The 21,719-nt window shown below is 38.3% G+C and overlaps 1 protein-coding gene across 5 annotated transcripts in view; it reads right to left on the bottom strand.

Annotated features, from left to right (window-relative positions):
• The window catches only part of fhit (fragile histidine triad diadenosine triphosphatase), a 407,063-nt gene that overhangs the window by 79,692 nt on the left and 305,652 nt on the right, over nt 1-21,719 (bottom strand). For all 5 annotated transcript variants that reach the window (XM_088083324.1, XM_042498823.2, XM_042498834.2 and 2 more), the window contains 2 exons: nt 9,175-9,320; nt 5,302-5,331 (listed from right to left, as the gene is read on the bottom strand). In XM_088083324.1, the coding sequence (XP_087939450.1) occupies nt 5,302-5,331; nt 9,175-9,320 (176 nt within the window). The remainder of the gene's footprint in view (nt 1-5,301; nt 5,332-9,174; nt 9,321-21,719) is intronic.

The following is a 21,719-nucleotide window of genomic DNA, read 5'->3' as shown; positions in this document are numbered from 1 at the left end:
TGTGTGTTTCTAGCATTTTAGTATTTAAAACATTTCTAAGACTTTAAGACATTTCTGGGATTTCAGGTTCAGGTTCAGGTTACTTTATTTGTACCCGTAGGTAGATTTGTTTTGCAGTCAAGTGAGGTTACAGCGTCCATTTCAAAATGCAGGCCACAGAACAGAACAAACAGGAAACAAACAGAAAAACTTAAGGTTATTTAAAACCTCCAAGGACATAAGAGCCCACCCCCACCGTTCAACTCATCCCCTGAAAAATAAAGCAAACATGCCATAAACGAAGGTAAAACATCAAAACATTAATTATTTTAGTGTTTCTGAGATTTTAGGTCATTGTTAGGACTTAAGGGTGTTTCTAGGATATGTCTCTAGAATTTTAGGATGTTTCTAGGATTTTAGGTGGTTTCTTGAATTTTTAGGTTGTGTCTCTGATTTAAGACGCTTCTATGATTTCTGGACATTTCTAGGATTTTAGGGCATTAGGGGCTTAGCTAGGACCTCTGTCGGGGGAGATTTTCCACTAGCACTTTTTTGATAAACAAGCTCTATGTTGATGCTGTTTAATGCACTCTGGCACCATATATATGCTGTAAGAAGAGTTTCACTTCCTTACTGCAACGGCCCATATATGAGTCTGACCTGGGCCCTTTGCTGCATGCCATCCCCTCTATCTCCTTTCTAAGACTCAAAGGGAAAAATGTTGTTCAATAGGGCATTTTTTTCCTCCAAGTTGTGTGGGAGAATTTCACATTTTTCTCTTGTTTGAAGACACTAACACAAATTTCTAGAAAACTGCTTGAAGAGGATATATGCATTCAACTCAAAATATACAAACCCTGCAGGTATCAGGGCTAAATGTAAATTGTGTAATTTTTGAGCAGAAATTAATTATTTATAAAGGTGTATCCATATTTTGTGCACAAAATATTAATGACTTTTGCTGCATTACTTAATCCCCCAAATTAATTAATGACTGTGTCTTCAAAATGACAATTTGTGTGCATGAATTAACATTAACATTTGGCCTATATAATAGACTTCACAGCAATACACCAAGCTATATCTCAGTTTATCAAAGCAAAACTTTATGAAACCAAGTCAGCTCATCTGGATTGCCTATGGCCTGGCAAACTGCTTTTTTTGCTTCGGACCGGCTGGATGGCAAAAAGTGTAAAAAAGGAAGGCTGAAAGAGTGTCCAATTTAGAATCAAATCTGTTTGACAAAGAGCTTAAAGTACTTTCTCCTCTGGTTGGTTGTGTTGTGTCAGCCCTCAAACACACTCATCAAACACTACATATAACCCTCAGGATTTCCTGAGGATATGCAGTACAACCAGGGAGCTCTACAACACCTACACACCTCAATAACACATAACAACCCCACAAACACCAACCACATAATCCACTTTTTATTATTACAGTAAATATTCCTCATGATTCACACTAAAACATTTCATCTACCTCTCAGTTTGCTCTCTGTCTCCCCGAACTGACTGTAATGGAGCTTGATTTCATTATGTGTTTAGAGGTAAGAGGCTACAGACAGAGAAGGACTTTGAACTATCGGCCAGAAACAAGTCTGCTGTGACTTAGTGACCTAACTTTATCCCATGAAGAAGAAATAACATTCGATTCTAGAAACTGCACCTGGTTTGTTAGCAACCAATCCAACCTCTGAGTCAAACAACCTTAATTCACAGTAATATTTTATTTTAAATGTATCAATTTTATTCAATAGCTGCACGTCAGTGTATTATGTGTATTCGTCTTTTTATGTTTCATACGGACGGGACAGATTCCATCCAGCCGTGCAGCGGCATATAATAACACTGCAAATGGCTCTGACAGGCCATGTTCTCACCTGATACCCTTTTGACATATTTCATGCAGCGGCGAAAGGTTGGTTTTTGCGTCGCAATCTTACACCAAAAGCATTGTTAAAGCGTGATATTTTCACAAATTCTGAAAGACAACAGGCTGGTATCCTTTTGTGTCTGAAATCTATGTTTTGGGATGGTACTACCATGATGTCAACACAAGCCCCTGGTGGGATTATGCTGCACGTGGTTATGTTAAGGCAACAACAGCACATGGCAACCAATGCCAGGACGTTAACACACAAGATTGCACGGATGGTTAGAATAAGGGGAAGGAGGCACAAAAAAAAACCCATCACATTCATACGGAAAGCGAACACTGGACCTGCATCAAAGTCTGGGTTTGTTCAACCCATCCACCCCCTTCCACCCCAACATGCTACTAGTTTACGTTGTACCTGTACAGTGTTTTAACCTGTTCCTGTCCTGCCATGTTTTATGCACAAGCCACAGGTATGGTCCGACGCGTATCATGTGGACACAAAAGGTAGCTTTTGGTGTCAGGATCTTGCATCAAAATCACAGAAAAAGCAGCAGTATATGACGACTTCCAAGTGAAATTGGGCTGATGTGTCAGGTGTCTCACTCACTCTGCCTCTCACTCAGCCTTTCATATTTACTGCTGGGAAAATATATTCCTGTGGGTTTATTCAGTTTAGTCGACTTTGAGCATATTACATCTAATCATCTTTATCTACAAACACTCATATATAACAGCCAGGCTCGCTTAGTAAACAAGCAGGATCTATACATAGCCCTCCACATGATAAATCACTATAATCACGCTGCATTTTCCATAAGACAAAAATAAAATCCAATTCCATCATTCAAAACATAGAGATTTGTCTTGTGTCTGTGAGACTCCAGGCAGTGAGTTCATAAGAGTGCATTTGCCTCTCTCTTATAGCCCGCCTCACTCTTATTCAATCAAAGGACCATTTTTATTGCTGGCGCACAGGCACCTGATTGCAATAACCCAGTTGATAGATGGGGGTGGGCCTCGGCTGTAGCAGGTGCGCTATATACGCTAAGATAATCTGTTTTTATAAAAAGACCAGACAGGTCTACACATCAAGAGTTGCTTTGTGTTAAAATTACTTGATAAAATATGTAGATTATTTCATCAAGTTAAGGATCAGTGGGAAACAACGGCTCCTCTATTACTGCCTTGATTCACTGCTCCCCTGATGTGCTCTCCTGCAGTAAAGGCTCCTCAACAAAAGACTCCGCCAGAATATTTCAGAGCTGCTGATGTTCTGATAACGCTAAAATATAACCTACTTGCCGGTGTGAATCTAACTGAACTCAGGCAAAAATGCATTACTCTCTGACCTTGTTTGTATTGCCAGATGAAAGCCATTTCATCTCAAACAACCTGTAGATGAAAAATGGGGGGTTGTTGTGGAAATGGAAAAATAAAGATCTTTTAAAAAGACATTGTTCTCTTAGGGCACACAGTGGAGATTGCTTTTTTAGGGAGAGGGCGGTAGGTGGCTTTGAAAGAGTTCAGCGGGACAGAAAGACTTTTGCCTTTGGTACTAACTGACGGATGAGTTAGTGCACTTTGGAGCTGATTCAGCAAGCAGTTACATAGTGAGAGTAGTTTTGGGGCAAATTTGTACCCTTTATATGTGTGGAGGGGCTTACACTGGTCTGTCCAGAATTTCAGTACTTCAGGGTTCATTATTCTTGATATAAACAAGCTCATGCAATGTGTCACCCACGTTCAAAGTATTTATTACTGATGCACCGATTCATTAGCCCAACATCGTTATCGGACGATATTCATCTTGATGACTGCCATCGACCTTTTGGCACATGAAATGACATTTTTACTGATGCCGGTGACCAATGTTTTTCAGTTGTGTCACATCAATTTTGTGCTGGCTTATAACTCACAGCATCCCATCATCCCAGGGACAATAGAAAATGTGTTGGGTTGAACAAAGATCTTCCCCGGGATGCCTTCAGGACAAAAGGACGCAGTAAACTCACAATCCACAGGCTATAGACAAACTACAGCACAATCACATGACTTCATGTGGCCATCATAACAAGGCTGTAAAGCCACCATTGGGTGACCATATACTATCGTTTCATTTAGCTATGGTAACCATCTTTTTTTAGGACATGTAAAGGCTTTTAAATTCTCAAGTCTCCTAACTGGCCACATCTGGCTGCCCAACTTGGCTGAGACCCGGCATGAATGGCCCCAGAAACGGTTCAAATAAACTGGGCCAATTCTGGCTGCCAACTCTGCCTTTATTGGATTGCATTCCTAACACATTGCAAATGGCCATACTCAAAGATGGGGCAAAAAGCTGGCCGTTATAGCGTCCTTCATTGCAATACCATTAAGGTCTCAGGTGTTTTCTAGGTGGTTGCATCAATGTAAGTAACAGCACAAATGGGATTAAAGGCACAAACTTTTGGATAGTCTTTTGGATAGTACTTTTATGGTTGTTGACATGGAAATTAAAAGAGGTAGTTTAAGGAGTAAAAAAAAGAGACTTAAAGAAAAAAGCACTGTCACATCTTTGTATGCTGAACGCTAGATAAAGTCAGCCTGATTGTCAGTCGAGGGGCATGTGATCCCCTCAGATTTTGAAAATTTAGTCACTTTAGAAGAGAGATTCAAAAAATATATTTTTGCATTACATGTTTTCATGATGCTTTCAGTTTTGATTCAGAATCCATTTTTTCTGTAATTTCTCAGTGTTCAACTCTGCCGATAAACAAGTCCCTCTCTGAACAGGAGAGATTTGACAGATCACTACAACCTATAAACAAATCCAGCAGACAAACATGTCCCATGTGAAACAAACCAGAAGTGTTTTAACGCTGGCAGAAAAAAAAAAGAAATTGTGTTCATGTAGGACCTCTTTGCAAAACAGCAAGAAACTGACACAACTAAAAATTGTTTTTAATCTTTGATGATTTTCTCTCATTTTCAAGGCCTTAACCTTGTGTTTTGTTTTTGCTGCTGAATTGCAAAGCACTTTGTGCATGAAAGGTGCTGTAAAAATAAAGTTCATTCACTCATTTCACACTACTCTTGCACGGAATTTCACGCTACTGTGAGTCACTATGAACAAAAGTGTCCTCAAAATTAATGCAATACAATCAAATTAGTTCCTCAAAATAGCAGAATAGTATAGTGAAGTATAAACACTTTGGGTTGCAGTGACTACCATTTCACTATAACCTATATGGACCTCAGTGGCTCAACAGTCAGTCACTTGAATCATTCCATACGGCCTCCAACCAAACCAAAAAAAGAGATTTAAATCTTTTAGAAAAGATCTCTAAATTATTCAGTCATGCCAAGAGTTTAGCACCACAAATGTGATGATTATTTAATAGTGTGTAACTGTTGCAGAGGCCTCATGACATATTTAAAGGTGGTGAATTATTAAGCTCTCACCTTCACGGTTTGTCCGGCTTCGGGGCCGTCCTGGTGGGAACAGAAAGAGGTAATTAGAAAAGAGTTGGGAATTCAGAAATATTTACATTAATAATTCATAGACAGATTTTAATTCCAGATGAGCTACAGTACCTCACTTCTCCCCCCAATTAAAAAAAAAAAAACTCCCCCCGGATTTGTTCCATTGCCTCCTGTCCTGACATTTATTTCTTTATGACCATTTTAATTCAATTGTTCTTCAACTTAAAAGACAAGAGGGCAACATGGTATTTTTATGCACTTAAAGCAGACAAAAATACATTGAGAAAAATACAAGTGAAAAGGTACATAGATTTCATACTCTATTTGAAACTATGGATTTTTAGGAACTGTGGCAGATTCAGGACATATTGAAAGATATAGAACCAAAAAAGAGAAGAAGAAAAAAAAAAGAGACAGATTATCACAAGGCTGAAATATTTACCCTGTTTTGATCAAAATTAGCATTTAAATGCATAAACTGCAAATTGCTCATTATGTTTTTCCCCATGTTTTCATGAAAAATAAACCAATTTTCTAATAATTGCTTGTGAAAGGTGTCTTATCGCAGACGGGAAATGGCATGTCGATATCGGTGTTAAAGGGTTAATTAAGAAGTATCTTTACATGTGGATCATCATTAAAAAGCAGAGGCAGTACGTGTTCCACTCTCTTTTTTTATGTCACACTCTTTTTCTTTCTCTTTCTTTGAGACTGGCTGCTCTGGAGCGCAACTATTTCTTCATCTGCCGACAATGAAACATTTTTAACACTTGTCTTCTTCTCATATTAGGTGTGATCAAATTCATCAAGATTATACTTTGTTATTCGTCAGAGGAAGGTGACGACTGAAATTTGCATGGTTCTAATACATATCACACATCAGCGTGGCGAGTGAAAAGAAAAAAAAAAGAAAATCTGATGAGCTCCGCTGTTATTCTCCAGCACTGATCTTGGAAAAAATAGAACATTTGTGTCATCATCATTTTTTTTTCACCACCAATCCTCCAGTGAGGTTGATTTGTGTGATATTATTATTTGTCACAGGAGTGGCGTACTGCAGAGAACAGTTGCCCCCTCCTGCAGAGAGTTCCCCTTTAATGTGTTGGCTGTAACCCGGGAGCTGTCACAACTAATCTCCTGTCATCACTTCTCATCACCTCCACAGTCAAAGAAAATGATATCCAGGTAAAGATTACTCTTTGCTGCTCAGCTTTTCTTTTTTTTTCCTCTTCTCTCTTCTTAACTGTGAAACAATTTTCTCTGACAGGGCCGCACAGCGAGCTAGGTGCTATTTTTATATTAGCATATATATCACCAGTTATGCAGAATAGGCCGTTCAGTGTGAGACGAGAGCCTGTCCGGGTGTCACAGTCAGCTCTGTATTTAGCTTCCATCATATGACAGCAGAGCCGATCCATACTGAAAACACCAAGAGGCCTTGTTCTCCTCGAGTCATTTTGTGTTTTATTGAGTTGTATAAGTAATATTTTCTTCAAACGAGTGGGGAAAAAACTACCAGTACAATGAGACTATTTTAATGTGTAAAAAAAAAACTCTACTTGTGTGAACACAAAGCAGGAATTTCATTCTAAAATAAAACTTGATCACTACCTGATTTTTCTAACTCTTCTGAAGCCTCAAATCACCAAATTTAGAATTGTTCTTTTACAGAATACTGAGTGTGTGTTTGCTCTCCTAGTTCTTACAGTACCATCACTGTATGAGGAGAACGTATTTGCAGCGGTCAGTCACATAATTTTACAAATGACAAGTGTCAATTCAATGTGGCAAACTTTAAGATTAAGATACACTAATTTTTAGAAAATTTGAGATTTTTTAATTTTATTTTTTCGCTTGTTAACAGAGATTCTGATAAATTTGATGTTATGTCTTGAATGATTTAAGTTAATTAAATGTGGTCTTCAGGTGCATTCATTATTTTGTCCACTCTTTTATATAAATGAGGATGGGCCAAATAACAAAATCACCTCTCTGTCTACCAACAACACCACAAACGTTTTTTTTTTCCACTAAAATTAGCATGCACATGCATGCAATAAAAAGCCAGATGTTAGCTGGTGTTAGAGAGTTTTTTTGTGCTGTGGAAGTGAGCCATCATATCCAAGAGTTCAGCTTGTGTCCCACGCAAGACCAAAAGTATGAATAATTTTAACATAAGCTTAAATGTAACATTTCAACATACAGTATAGTTGTCGCACACTAAAATCACACCTGTGAGGTAGCTTACTTATGTCATGTTGAGTTACGTAATGTAAAAGCTTATTTGTTTAAAGCCAAAACATGACCTTTTTTCTAAACCTTACCAAGTAGTGTTGTTGTCTAAACCTAACCTGACCACAACCTTTCCACAACTGTGTCACCAGTGGTGTAATGCAAAAAAGTAATAATACTTTGTTACAATAATAAAGTATTTTGAACTGGACTGGATTTTGTTCTTAAAATTCTTTAAGGTATGAAGAAGGTTGCACCTTTCTTCAAGCATAATAAGCGCTGCATATTTAAGATGTTTTTTTACCAAAGGAATCAACTTCTTAATTCGCCATATTCTGCACTTATAATTTTATTTCCAATACTTAAAAGGGGTGTAAATCAATAGTTTCTTCAAAAAACAATACAATATTAGCAGATGTTATCTAGTCTGCCACGATGTGATTTCGATTTGGTTAGATTTAGGGGCCGCCGATATGATATTAACACAGTTAGTTACAGAGCAAGCTGTATTTCTTGAATCTTACTTTTTTTTTTTTTTAAAACTGAGCAGCTAATGTTGCTGTTAAGCTAACAAAATGAGATTCCCCAGCAGGGCAAGAGTGTCTGCCCATAGACATATATAAGTATCTGTACAGTGAATGTTGTATTGTGGTCCAACTCCAATGTAGCGTGAGTATTCTATATAACATCAATGGACAATAATAATACACGGACAGGAGACTGTAACTGGAATGTTTGGTGGCACGCGTGTTTGGTGACGTTTCCTGGGTACCACCTCCCTATAATGTTTCCATGGATACTACTTGGAATAATGATTTATTCCTGAATAAATAGAGTTATCCTCATCATCTTTCTATTGACTGCTCGCCATCACCTGCCTGACGCTGTACGATGATGACACAGAATTTCAAAATAAAGGCTAAAAGAAGATGATGATCTCGACTGATTGTTTTTCACTATCTATTTTTTCACTATATCTATTTTTTCATCATTTAATTTTTTTAATGTAACTACTTCTTTCACCATCTCTTTTTTTAAATATTGCCTACTACATACTACAATCTAATTTTATTACCATCTAACTGGTTTTAATTCCATCTAATTTTTTTCACCATGTATTTTGGTGATCGCCTATTTTATCACCATCTACTTTTTTCACCGTTTAAATTTTTTTAATATGGTCAAATTTTTTTAATACTATATAGCTTTTTTTTAATACCATCTAATTGGTTTTAATACCATGTATTTTTTCCACCATCTAATTTCTTTTCAACATTTAATTTTTCATTATATTTTTCTTTGCCTCTTTGCTTTTAATGCAAAAACTAAAAGGAGAATTCCTTGGCATACAAAACTAATCTTTTTTTTTAACAATCTGCACAAATTTCTTGAACAGAAAAGTTCTCGAACAGATGTGTTGGTATGAACACATACCAACACATCTGTAATAAAGTTAATAATTAAGTTATATTTGTGCATGTCATCAGGTCTGGCCAAACATCCTGAAAATATCACATAGATATCATTTAGTTGCACTTTAGAGATGAGTCCATTTTATCATTTTATAACTCCCCACTACAGACTGAAGTTGTTGCTACAGTCGTTAAGTCGGTCTCTTACCTGGATGGCGATGGTGAGCGAGGTGGCGTTGAAGTGCTTCTCCACCAGGCTGGCGACTCTCTGAGTGGTGCTGAATAGGTCTGTCACCTCATCTGGCCGAAGATCCCGAAAGCGCTCCACAGGTCTCAGAGGGCACACCAACACATCTGAACAAGTTCTGTTAAAGAATTCACTGCTGAAATATTTCTGACCCTCAAACAGAAAAGTTTAGAGAGTCAGTGTAGTAAGTTTCCGTGCTTCATACGCTTTCTCTGCTTTATTATAGAAAAACGATGTGCACCTCTGCAGCTATGACAGGCAGCCATGATATAAATGATAATAAATGACAATAATCCACTCTGCTGCACAGTTACTGGAAATTAACGCAGCATCAAATGGAAATCAATGGCATGTCTCGGACATAAGCAGTCGACGACACAATAAGCTTGCCATTTAAGTGGTTCAATTTGTAGGAAACTGTTGCTAGGCAACAAACAAAATGGACATTGGCTTCATCTCTTTTCAAAGACAGTGAGTGATTTGATCTTTGTGTATTTCAACATCAAGCTGAGTAACAAGAAACAAGTGGATGACAGAGCAGAATATTTTGGTGCACATCACACCTCGCGAGTGCAAAGGTGTCAGATTCCAAATGATGATGTCATAAATACCACAGGATTGGCTAGATCATTCTAAATCATATCAGCTTAAGGCAAGCTAGACTTAAGACTTTTTTAATGCCACTTGGAATTGGAACAACTTTATTTTGCCCAATGTCTATTGTTAATTAAACATGACTTTTTTTTTGATCCAGTGAAAAAGTTAGATTGTCTACTTCAAATGTTTTAAAAACAACCTGTTTGAGAGTGTAATACATGGAAGACAATGAATAGCTCATATAATCATAAAGGTATCTATTTGTCTACCAACAGAAGTGAGAAATATCTGACATTTCTGGTGTGTTTTCTGAACAATTTTGTGTTTCTTAATTTGCATGCAAGATTCCCCTGCTTGGATTCCCATCATGATGAGTTTAAGAAAAGGAATTTATTCAATTTATTCATATTTACCAAAAAATAAAAAAATAAATAAATAAGTAAAAAATAGATGTTACCAATTATTTCGAGATTTTACAATGCCACGTCACTATATATATATATATATATATATATATATATATATATACATATATATATAAATCCTGCTTCCCATGTCTGAGCATTTTTAATTTTATTTTATATAAAATTATTATTATTTTTTAATTTTTTAAAATTAATGAATTATATGCATTTTAAGACTTTTTAAGGATCTACTGGAGCTCTGTCATATGGACTCTTCCAATTAACACGACAAACAATAGACCAGTTTAAGGCACCGTAGTACACATCATGGAGACAGCCCCCTTTTTCCATCTAAATCGTTAGACTCTGTCTCATCCCTTTCAAAATGTATTTTTCTTTTTCTTTATTACTCAGAGAGTGCAGATAAGAACTCCAACACCATAACACAGAAGAAAAAATGGCCAAATCATTTGACAAATCATCATTTTGACAAATTGTCAGATTCATTGGAAATTATATTAGCTGACTACTGTAAAACTTCAAATGATAGCCCAGGGTATTATTTACTTAAATCATTCACTCAAAAGACTTATATTTGGGAGAGGTGTCTATATGGGGGTGCCTTTTAATTCCTTTCACACAAAACTTGCTCAGCAAAGATGGGAAATACAATCAAATTGTTTATTTGAACTGAACAATTGAATTGTACAGAATCTTACTAAGCTAACCGTCTGTAGCATATCCACATTGGCAAAAGTTTAAGTATTAATATTTGTATGTGCAATCTAAGCAGCTAACTAAGTTTCAGCAGGTAGCTAACAATGCTGTTTTATACATCCAAATAACTTCTATAAAATTAACTTCATGGCAACCACACTGGGACTCTAATTGAGGCTTTTATCTATCAAAATGTTTAGCCACACCAGGCTAATAAGGACTGGGCATCTAATTGGGACTAGGCTTATATTTGAAGTTTCACAGTACTCAAATTAACCAAAGACTGACTTTTGATGAAAATTCTTATTTTATTTTATTATTATTATCATTATAATTGTAGTGGACTGCCTTGGCGTGGTCATTACATTTGTCCCTCTGAGGAACTCTTGAGCTCAATGTCCCCTACCATACCATACCATACCAACTTTATTTATAAAGCACTTTAAAACAACCGCAGTGGACCAAAGTGCTGTACAGAAGTAAAATACAGACAGATTAAAAGACATAAAACAAATATATGTATACACACGTGCACATACATACACATACATATACATATACATACATATATACATATATATATATACATATATATACATATATACATACATATAAATAAATAAAATGAGCAATAAAATAAAATAACAATACGTTCAACATCTCACATGATGTTAAAAAGCCAGGGAGAAGAGATGTGTTTTAAGATGGGATTTAAAAACAGACAGAGAGTCCCCTGGGCAAGTGGGGGACACGTCAAGAGACACTGTTTTACGAACCCAAAACATCCAACAGGGGGTTGTTAATTAACTTAAGTTATACTCCCTGGGGATGTCTGCAAACACGCTCTGCCTTTTTAAGCCATGGGAAAGTGTCAGTATCTGACACCCTCCATCCTGACATATGGTGGAAGGTAAAGCACTCCGAAGGCCCCATCAGCATGTCACAGGACGTAGGGTGTCTGAATGACCTCCTGGGGTCACCCAGGCAATACCAAGCAACCATCGTATTGCCTCCCCTGCTGAGATAACAAAAGGTCGAACATTGGGTAAAGCCATTATATAACCCTGTGTTGTGATAAACATCTGACAGAATGACTTGGACCAAGGTTGTAAGTTAAAATTTCCCTTTCTTCCCTAGTCTTTGTGACTGGGGGTGAGGTTGTCTCCCTGCTTCAGTAAACAGATAGGAGCACCTCCCATTCTTTTCATCTCATGTAATTTGAATGAGTTAGGTAAAGTACGTTTTATTCCCCTTTTGTTATAATGGAGCTATACTGCCATCTAGTGGTCTTAGTTATTAGTAAGCTCGTAACTTTGTAGTTATATCGTATTTTGAATTCATTGTATGATGTTAAAAGTAATCCTATATCTAAGTAATCACAAGTTTCTTAGGATCCATGGTACAATGTTATGTTATGTGTGGTCACATATTTCACAAAACTGAGCAAAGGATCTTCAGAATCATGTGTTACGTTATAAATTGCCTTTAGGTCTCCTAACATGCATTTGAAGTTACTGTGATGAGACTATAGTGGTGAGGAGATACGTGAATTTATACACCACGGGTTAGATCGCGTAATTCGTCATAAAGTTCAGAGACATAAATGTCTCCTAAATTACATTAGGTCTTTTAGAAACTTATTCCAGATGTGCGATCGCTCGGTGCAAAAGTTCGCTAACTCCGCCTTCCATCCGCACCCCCAAATCGAAAGATAAAAACTGAGTGACTCTCTCTAAGTCAGCTCTCTCTCTCTAAGCTCTCTCTTCTCAAGGCTTCTCCTCTTCTCTCTTCTGAAGTTTTTCTTCGCTCCTTTCTACCGCGGTGCGTCTCGTGCATCCGCGCTCGCTTCTTCAATTTTATAAGCGGAGCCGCAACAGCTCACCAGAGCTTTGCTGAACTTTAACTTTTGAAGCCATTTTCTTTTAAATCTCTTTGACGCTTTTCTTTATACCAGTTTTTGGTCAGTAAAGACACTTTTGGTAATTTGTTTTTAAGTAAAATCAAATTAATAATTTAAAGTGACTCCCTCAGACCAGTGGGATTACTTTGATTATTTCTGCGAGTTTTAATTGAGAAGGACACTCCACGATTCGCCATCAACTCTGCCACGGATCTAGAAGCAACACCTGCTGCACAAACTATCAGCATCCGTTGCCTGCCCTTAAGGACTTTGTTTAAAGACTTTTACTGGTTCACTGAGGCGAACACCGAGGCCAGTTAAAGACCGCCGCACACCGACTCCACCTGCCCGGCCGCCGCCGCCTTTCAGCGGGTCACCTTGTCTGGAAGACGCGCCACAGCTCTCCCCTGGAGTGACGCGAGGACCTGGACCTCCCCGGAGAAGTCTAATCAAGTCGGCAAAAGTAGGCAGAATAACATTTTCTAGTGATCAGAGTTGATGTCGTATAGCGAAGCTTTAATGCCAAGTTTCTAAATTCTACGTCACAGTTCAGTGCGCATCCACGCTTTAGACGGTCACGTATTTCCTCCACTATCATCCATAATTAATTATTTACATCACCTGAACATACATCACGTAGGTTCCCTTTTATGTGTTCTCTGTCCTTTTATATGTCATACTATTTCATCTATTTACTCTTCATTTTATTAGTCTAAATAAATTATCCTCATTTATCGCCAAGTCGTTGTCTGTGGATATTATTTCATGAGAGAAACAAGATCAATGTATACAGAATAAACGGTACAGATTATGAGATTGATTAAAGTAATGACATGTCTTAACACTGTCACAATTTAAGATTTAATTTTCTCCTGAATGGAGAATGGTGCCCCTTTTACTTTAACGAGTGCAAAATCCAAATTAATAACCGCTACATCATTTTTTTTTTTTTCGTGAAGATACATTTTCTGTTAGACTATTCCTTATGGTATTTTGTCATAATCAAAAACATCCTCAAATTTAAAAGGTCATAAAACTTTGTACTTTTCTTTTTTCTTGTGTAGCTTCATCTCCGTTGTTGGTCAATGACGCACCTATGTTCTTTAATCGTTCTTCTCACTTTGTTCCCGAAATCCACTGTTATTGATTAAATGACCCATGATGGAAAGCAGCATGCTCCTTGAAGCCTTTTGGATATTTGCTCTCTGCTGCCGTTGCCATACCACTTATCAAACTGTGTCTTACTTCTGTCACTGAGCTTGATTACTTTTCTGTGTGCAATTTCTCTGACGTGGGATGAGAGCTTTCTTTGCAATATGTTCCATGACCTTTACGACTTAAATGAAATGGATCATTTTTCTTCCAGCATCATCTAACATTTTGTTTGTGAGCCAACACGCAAACACACACACACACACAAATAACACACCTATAAAAAAGAATTAATAAAAATTGAGAGACAGCTGTAACACTCATAACCTGCGGAAAGCGCCTGTGCAAGCGGCCTTCGCTTTTGCGAGCATTGTGGGTTGGTGTGTCTGCATTGCCTTGCAATTACATCTCCGACACACTAGTTGGCAGTAGGGTTTCTATGCCATTGTGTTTAGTTTTTTTGTTAAAACATGTTCTGAATGCTGCTCTAAAAATGTTCTTTCTTTGTTCTCATGTAATATTTTGGGAACATTTTATAAAAGAACATTGTATGATTCAAGATGGCGGCACGTCTCTGTCTAACACAAGTCTCTCTCTGACTCTTGCCTATAACCTGTTGCGACTGGTGTCTGTTGGCTGTATGCCTCAAACTGTGCTGGACACTCACTGGACTTTCCCGTTGCTGTATTCCGCCGATGATCCTGTCGATGAGTGAATATCCCTTTACCGTCTTCGGGGATCTCTCGCTGTGTGGCACTGTGTTGCCGGCGTCTGGCATACCTGTTTGCTTCAGTTTTCTGTTTACATGTGACGTCAACACGCCAGCTGACTGAATGCAAGAGGCGGACTGGATTCTAGCGATCCACGGATCATGCCAACAGACCGGATTATTACCAAACCAGGAGTGGATTACAGCATGCAAAGGATCTGGAGTGGCTGCGTTACCAGGTTTTTGCCGTTCTCCTATATCCAAATGGCTTTCAAGCAGAAGATCGCTCTGCTTCTCACAGCTTGGTGTTTACTTTGTGTTTGCAATACTGGCAGGTCCCTCCATAATCACCAAACCCCCTCTGAAACCCTGTTAACACCATTTTTACCAAGCCAGGGCAAATGCACCTCTGACTCTCTTTGGAATGAAAAAGGGAAAACCTCAACCATATCATTTCTGTTATTCATTGACTATTTTCTCCTGGTTCGAATGGCCAGCATCATGGTTCTACTGGACAATTTCTCCTTTCCTCTGTATTGCTCTTCTAATACAACTCCTATCATGAACACTAAAAAGGAGAATATCACTACATCCCAGAAGCAGAAATGTCTGATCTTTCTCCTGCTGCTGATTTCAGGGAATATCCAACCTAATCCTGGCCCTGATTTCTGTTCAATCAACAACAACATGTCTGAATCTCCAGATGTGCAGTCATCAACCTTTGATAGTTTTAGTACTCGCAAAAGTCTCGGTTTTATGCATTTAAATATATACAGCCTTCTCCCCAAACTAGTTGAACTAACTGCATATGTCAACACTGCAAATCCTGATATTTTTGTCATCTCTGAGTCTTGGCTTAAGAAATCTATATCCAACTCAGATTTTTCCATTCCTGGTTACAATATCTACTGTCAGGACAGAGGCTCCAAGGGCGGGGGAGTTGCTATCTACTGTAAAGATACTTTACAGTGCTCTGTTATAACACTCATTGACATCATACTTACCAACAGACCAGATAAGTACACATCTGGGGTGTTCTGCCAAAGCCTTAGTGATCACTGCAGCATAGCCTGTGTTCACAAAGGGTCTGTCTCAAGACATCCACCACTGGTGGTTTGCAAACGCTTGCTCAGAAACTTTGAGGAACAAGCTTTTCTGTATGATCTTGTACTCATACAGTGGCACAGAATTGGTCTCATTCCAGATGTTGAAGATGCTTAGTTATATTTTAAATCATCTTTCACTGCTGTTCTCAACAAACACGCCCCGCTTAAAAAGCTCAGAAAAATGCTGATATGATACCATCATATACACATCCAGCTCTTCCTTTCAATTATTGACTATGGTGACATACTTTACAGATCCATTTCCAAATCCCTCCTCCTTAAACTGGACACTATCTACCACACTGCCTATCCATTTTGTCACCGGCGCCCCCTTTACTACTTACCACTGCAGTCTGTACTCCCTGGTTAACTGGCCCTCTCTTCACTCTCGCAGACAAACACACTGGTTTCAGTTCATATATAAAACCCTTATAGGCAAAACTCCATCATATCTTCCTTCACTACTCATCACCTGTAACATCAGCCGTTCCCTTTGCTCCGGCAACTTCATCAACCTCCTCATCCCCAAAGTCTGCACCGTCATTGGCCGTTGTTCATTTCAGTTTTCTGCAGCCCACGATTGGAACCAATTACAACAGACGCTAAAACTCCCCTCCTTCATCCCACTCTCATCTTTTAAAAGTTTGGTCAAGGCAGCAGTTGCTGACTGTTGTACATGCTTTTTAGCCTATTTTATCTTTACAACCCTCATTGTATTCTTTTGTTTTTGTATTGATTTGTATGAATGTGTCTCGTTTGTTTTTCTTTGCTTTATGCTGCCTCTTGGCCGGGTCGTCATTGTAAATGAGAATTGGTTCTCAATTGACTTGCCTGGTAAAATAAAGGAAAAATAGAAATTAAAAAAAAAAAGATCTGTCATCCCTCAACATCACCAAAACATCCTCAGAATGTTGTAGTTTTAACATTACATCTTAGTCAGCATTTAACCACATATGGACATTATTTGAAATGAGAAACATCCTTACAATGTTCCTTTGAACATTACATTAAAATGTTTTCTTCAAAACATTATTGCAACTTGTAGGTAACATTGTGGCGAAGTTCCCTGCTAGCTGGTAATAGCCTATTACAAAATTCAGCTCCATTATAACTCATAGGGCTCCCTGACAAAAACAACTATCTTATACTACATAAATTATCCCAAAATATGGAATGTGCTAACTTTATTAGCATAAGTCTATACGTTAATAAAATAGTCTAGCCACAAGCACATGTATGAAGCAGGGCACGATAGCAACATTTAACAAAGGCAGTTTTACAAAATTCATCTCCATTGTAACTCACAAGTTTCACCGACAACACAAATGTCTTATACTTGACACATTATCCCCATATTTGGAAAAAGCTAACATTATCAGCATATGATAACATTTTCCATTACATAAGTAAGCCTCGTGGCTAGGGGACCTTTGTCATATGATCCAGAATGCATCCCAAACAAGACTTCCAGTGCTATTTTGGGGGGCTATACTGTATTGCAATTATTATCTGTGAAATTAATTAAAAATATAAAATATCCGTTTCCAATGAGGGAAATTAATTTGATTTTAAACAGGAGATCTGCGTTGCTGTGAATAGAAGTTACATTTCTGTGGAGGTGGACATCAGGCTATGGCGTAGGCGAGAGTAAACATCTATGCAGAGTCTACACTGTAGGTATGTGGTATGTATCCCCGAGGCTCAGTAAAAACTGTACTTAAATGTTAAATCTATTATCTCCTTTGCCTTAGGTGCTGATATTGTCATGCCAATAAGCTGCTGTTGTTTCTTTTCTGTTCTACAGATTGCAGTGCTTTGCCATGTAAATCTGATCCAACAGCTCCCACTTCTAATCCGCTAAATGCATATGATTGAGTTTAAGAGTGAGTTACCAGCCAGTTCAATGCGCCGCTTGTCATCCTATAGAGCAGATGATTGAAGTGTATAATGAGCAGTGATTAATAATAACAACAATATATCCATTCTAGTTTTCCTTTTTTCCCCAACAAAGAAAACCTCAGAGCCAGTGAACTGTATGTATGATACAGTATCCACATCTCCCATCCATATAATTGCACAGTTACCATAGAAATCAGCCAGCCCCATTACGTCTTCTCATGCTGACTGAACTTGTCAAGTTCAGACAATACCACAGCTGATTTCACCCTCAAACCAGAACGTATACTAGACTTCTTCTCAGAATGTACTCCTCTGGATTCTGAAAGTCTTATTTCAACACAATAGAATGTCAATAATAGAGGACAATAATGATCCTTACCTTTTCAGAACAGAAGGCAGAACATATGTTCTGATATGTTCTGCTGAAGTTGGTGACTACTGTTTATCAACTAGTTTCATGTAAGCAGGGCCGGCTCTTGGCATAGGCGATATAGGCGGTCGTCTAGGGCGTCATCTGCTGGAGGGGCGCCGCCACGCCGCCGGTCCCCCTTGGCCTCGAGGGAAAATAATAATAAAATAATAATTTTCTATGCCCACTGGTGCCCTCACTTAGTGTTTTCTGTCTAGAAACCAAATTGGGTAGGGCCAGCCCTGCATGTAAGAAAACTTAACAGGTTTAACTGAGACACATATGGGTTCTGAGGATCAGGTTTTATAATGATAAAATTGGGTAAGGGTCAGGTCCCATTCTATCACTGTTGGTCCAAAATCCGTCTATCGTTACCCGTTACCCGATTGGACCCAAGACAGGTCCATGATCAGTGCTGATCAAGGGAGAAACAAACCAGTGCTGTGTCTGTAACTTGCATAATATTTAGGCTAACTTGGGTTCAGATTATAAGAGTAAATGTAAGGTGAAAAACAAGGTTGAGCTGCAGCACCAGAAAATTGAAGTCAGAGTGGAGGAAAGATGGATAGTATACCATTACTAACTGAAGCAATATAAGTAATTGAGGAAAGGTAACATAACTAGTCTATATAACTGCTTTAAAGGTTTTGTTTACCATGCTGCCAGTAAATCTGAATGATAATTTTTTGCTCATAGATTCTGTAAAATGACCTAAACGATTGAATTGACTAATGACATGTGCAATGTACCGGTTACCGGTCAACAAAGAAATCAGCATTTCTATTAACAAATTTTCATTACCAGGTATGTCTCATTTATAAAATTGACCAGAAACACATCTGGATCCCTGGTCTCTCTTACCTCAGACGTTTACTGGGCTGGGTCTGGTATATATCTCCCTAACTAATATTTATATGTGGGTTCCATGTGAATAGTAAATGGGCTGAAATATGGGCCCCACTTGGGACTGTTCATAGGTTCCATATTTCCCCCATGCCAATTACCTACATAGGTGAGTTACCTAAATGGCCCAGGATAAGATGCCTATTTTGGGCCCATGCTCACTTGGTACCCAGGTTGCCTTATGATAACACATAGGGGCCCACTTAGGTAAACCCAACAATGATGGCAGTGGGTTGGCTGGGTTAGGCACAGTATGGGTTGTACATGTTTTTAAATTGTTGGGTCCAATCAGATCTCAACAATTGTCCTGGATTGATTCTGGTTTAGTTCCATCATTTAGGACCCATGAAGACCTTATAATCCGCAGTTGGCTGAGACCAATTGTCTAGCAACCGTCAAAATTCCAGAAAGTAAAGTTTGCCCAGCGTTTATGGTTTTGTGTCTTTTTGATACAATTTTTTTGCTGTTTCATGATACTGACACTTATTACTAAGAATGCCTTGAAATTTATTGATTTGTATTGGAAATAAATTAAAATAATCTAAATGAACTGCCCGATTGTTGCACACAGTCAGGGTCAATAATATAGAAAAATGATTCAACACTAAAGAGATATTTACTCTGCTACAGCTATTTACAAAATTTAAAAGTAAAACCAACTAGTCAACTCTAGGGATTTACACAAAGATATCACAGCCTGAGAATCATAAGGTTATTTCTGTCAAGATAGTTTCAAGGTAGTTCATAAACTACAATATTTCCAAAGGAGTCTTTTAAAATGGACAAACATCCTTGTTAAAAGCAGTGTTTAGTAGTTTAGGAATAAAAGTGCCATCTAACTATGTGACAAACAAAAACGTTAGAAAAGACCTTCCTATTAATGCTCCGGTGTCTCAATATAAGAAAATTGAGATTCTCTGAATCAGTCAATTAAATCACAAATGCTTTGATTTCCTTCGCAAATCTGAGACATTGGAGATGGTGTTAAAATGCCAACTTAGACAAGAGAAAATACCAAGGCAGCAGGCAATAAAAAAAAGTGAAAGAGACATTGGAGTTCATTCCCCTCTCATGAAACAGCATCCTGTTGCGAGAAGATGATTACATCTTAGCATTTCATGCCACAGTGGCCTCGTCTGGGATCCATTCATCTCAAGAGCCACAAACAGAGGCACAAATGATCGTTTTTTTCTCTATGTATGTGTGTATGTGTGTGCGCGAGCTGCACTCGAATGAAACCAAATGTCACGTGACCTGATATCTTTCTTTCCTCTGTCCTACCGTGGTGATGGAGCTTGCCCACATGAAAGATGAGGCAGGCTGAGGCTGGAGAGTGCAGAGAAGCAGACAGAGCTTGTTTACTTTGTGTTGCTGGATGAATAATGTCTCAACAAATGCATTATCTTCAACAAGTTATCCACCACTGTATGGTCTGTTTGATCTGTATCTGAGGAGAACAGACCTAAAGTCTCCTCTTTTGCACTTGCCAAAAAATTAAGGCATACTGATAAATACATGCGAAAGATAAAACTGTCTGTGATTAAACATACCTATTGGAGGCATAAACAAATGTAAATCCCTTTATTTATTTTCTAGTACTATCTTCACCTCCACCATGCCTTATTTGATCATTGTTAATCTGTGATCAATGAAATGCAAAACCTTTTGTACAAAGGTTTCATATTAATAACCTTCCAGAGGTTTAGAGGCCATTATACCTCCCTTTTTTGTAAGGTTTTTCACAAGCAAGGACCACACCGTCAACAAGGCACGCTTAAACAATGTAATAATTAAGTGACTGCTATGTGAGGCTTGAAACTTGCTCATAGTCCTTCCCAATGCTGTCTGCTTTGTGGGAAAGCTTCAAAAGTTTATCAGCCACAGCACCTAGGCATGACGGATTGCCAAAACTTCAAGTTACTTCAGATGACACCAAGCAAATCTGAGATCTATGAGATTTGAACAAGTACAAGAATGGGTGACAGGCTTGGGAGGACCAATGGCCAGTGATTGTATTAAGTGTTCTGGATGCCATTGCAGGAAGCAGAGGTTGCAGCTCGGATTCTAAAGTAATGTCTGGACTAAATAATAGAAGTACTAGACAAAGACAGCATGTGGAAGAAGAGCTGGAGCAAGAATGGAGTAGCCACTTGGTTGGGCTAAGAGAACAAGAGTGGATCTGACAATTTTATGCTCTGGGATTTCCGGAATTTGCAAGTAGTTGACGAGAGTCTTGAAAGGATTCAGTGGTGATTGGACTCTGGGGTAAAAGATGGATGTAAGTTGGCCAGATTGATTGGTTTAAATTAACTCCAAGCACATTACCATACTGTTGTCTGAGAAGTAAGACAAGTCTGATGTGTAGGAGCGACAGCAAGGCTTGAAGTGAAGTGCTGAGTTGGTGAATTTGAGTATCTGAGGAAATGGCAAACAAGGAAGAATATGGCTTTTTTAAGTCTGGGAAATATGAGGAATGCTATATGCAGGCAGATGGTGTGGATTCTGAGTAAGTCCATGGTAAGAGGAAGGCGGGTAGGATTTGAGCTGCTCTGGCCATAGCATTGCTCTGAGAAATGAAGTTATCTGAGGGTGGCTGAAGGTCAGGCCCGAGTTCCATGGCAGACGTTGAATGGGTGTAGGGAAAGAAACATGGAACAAGATCAAGCAATGGGAAGGTTATGTTGTATTGGTCATAAAAGTGGCAAAACTC

Source organism: Plectropomus leopardus, chromosome 2 (assembly GCF_026936395.1).
Source record: "Plectropomus leopardus strain MGB_pleo_1.0 chromosome 2, ASM2693639v1, whole genome shotgun sequence".
Lineage (NCBI taxonomy): Eukaryota > Metazoa > Chordata > Actinopteri > Perciformes > Serranidae > Plectropomus > Plectropomus leopardus.
Note: the sequence above shows the minus strand (reverse complement) of the source record. Positions and strands in the feature narration are given on the sequence as shown.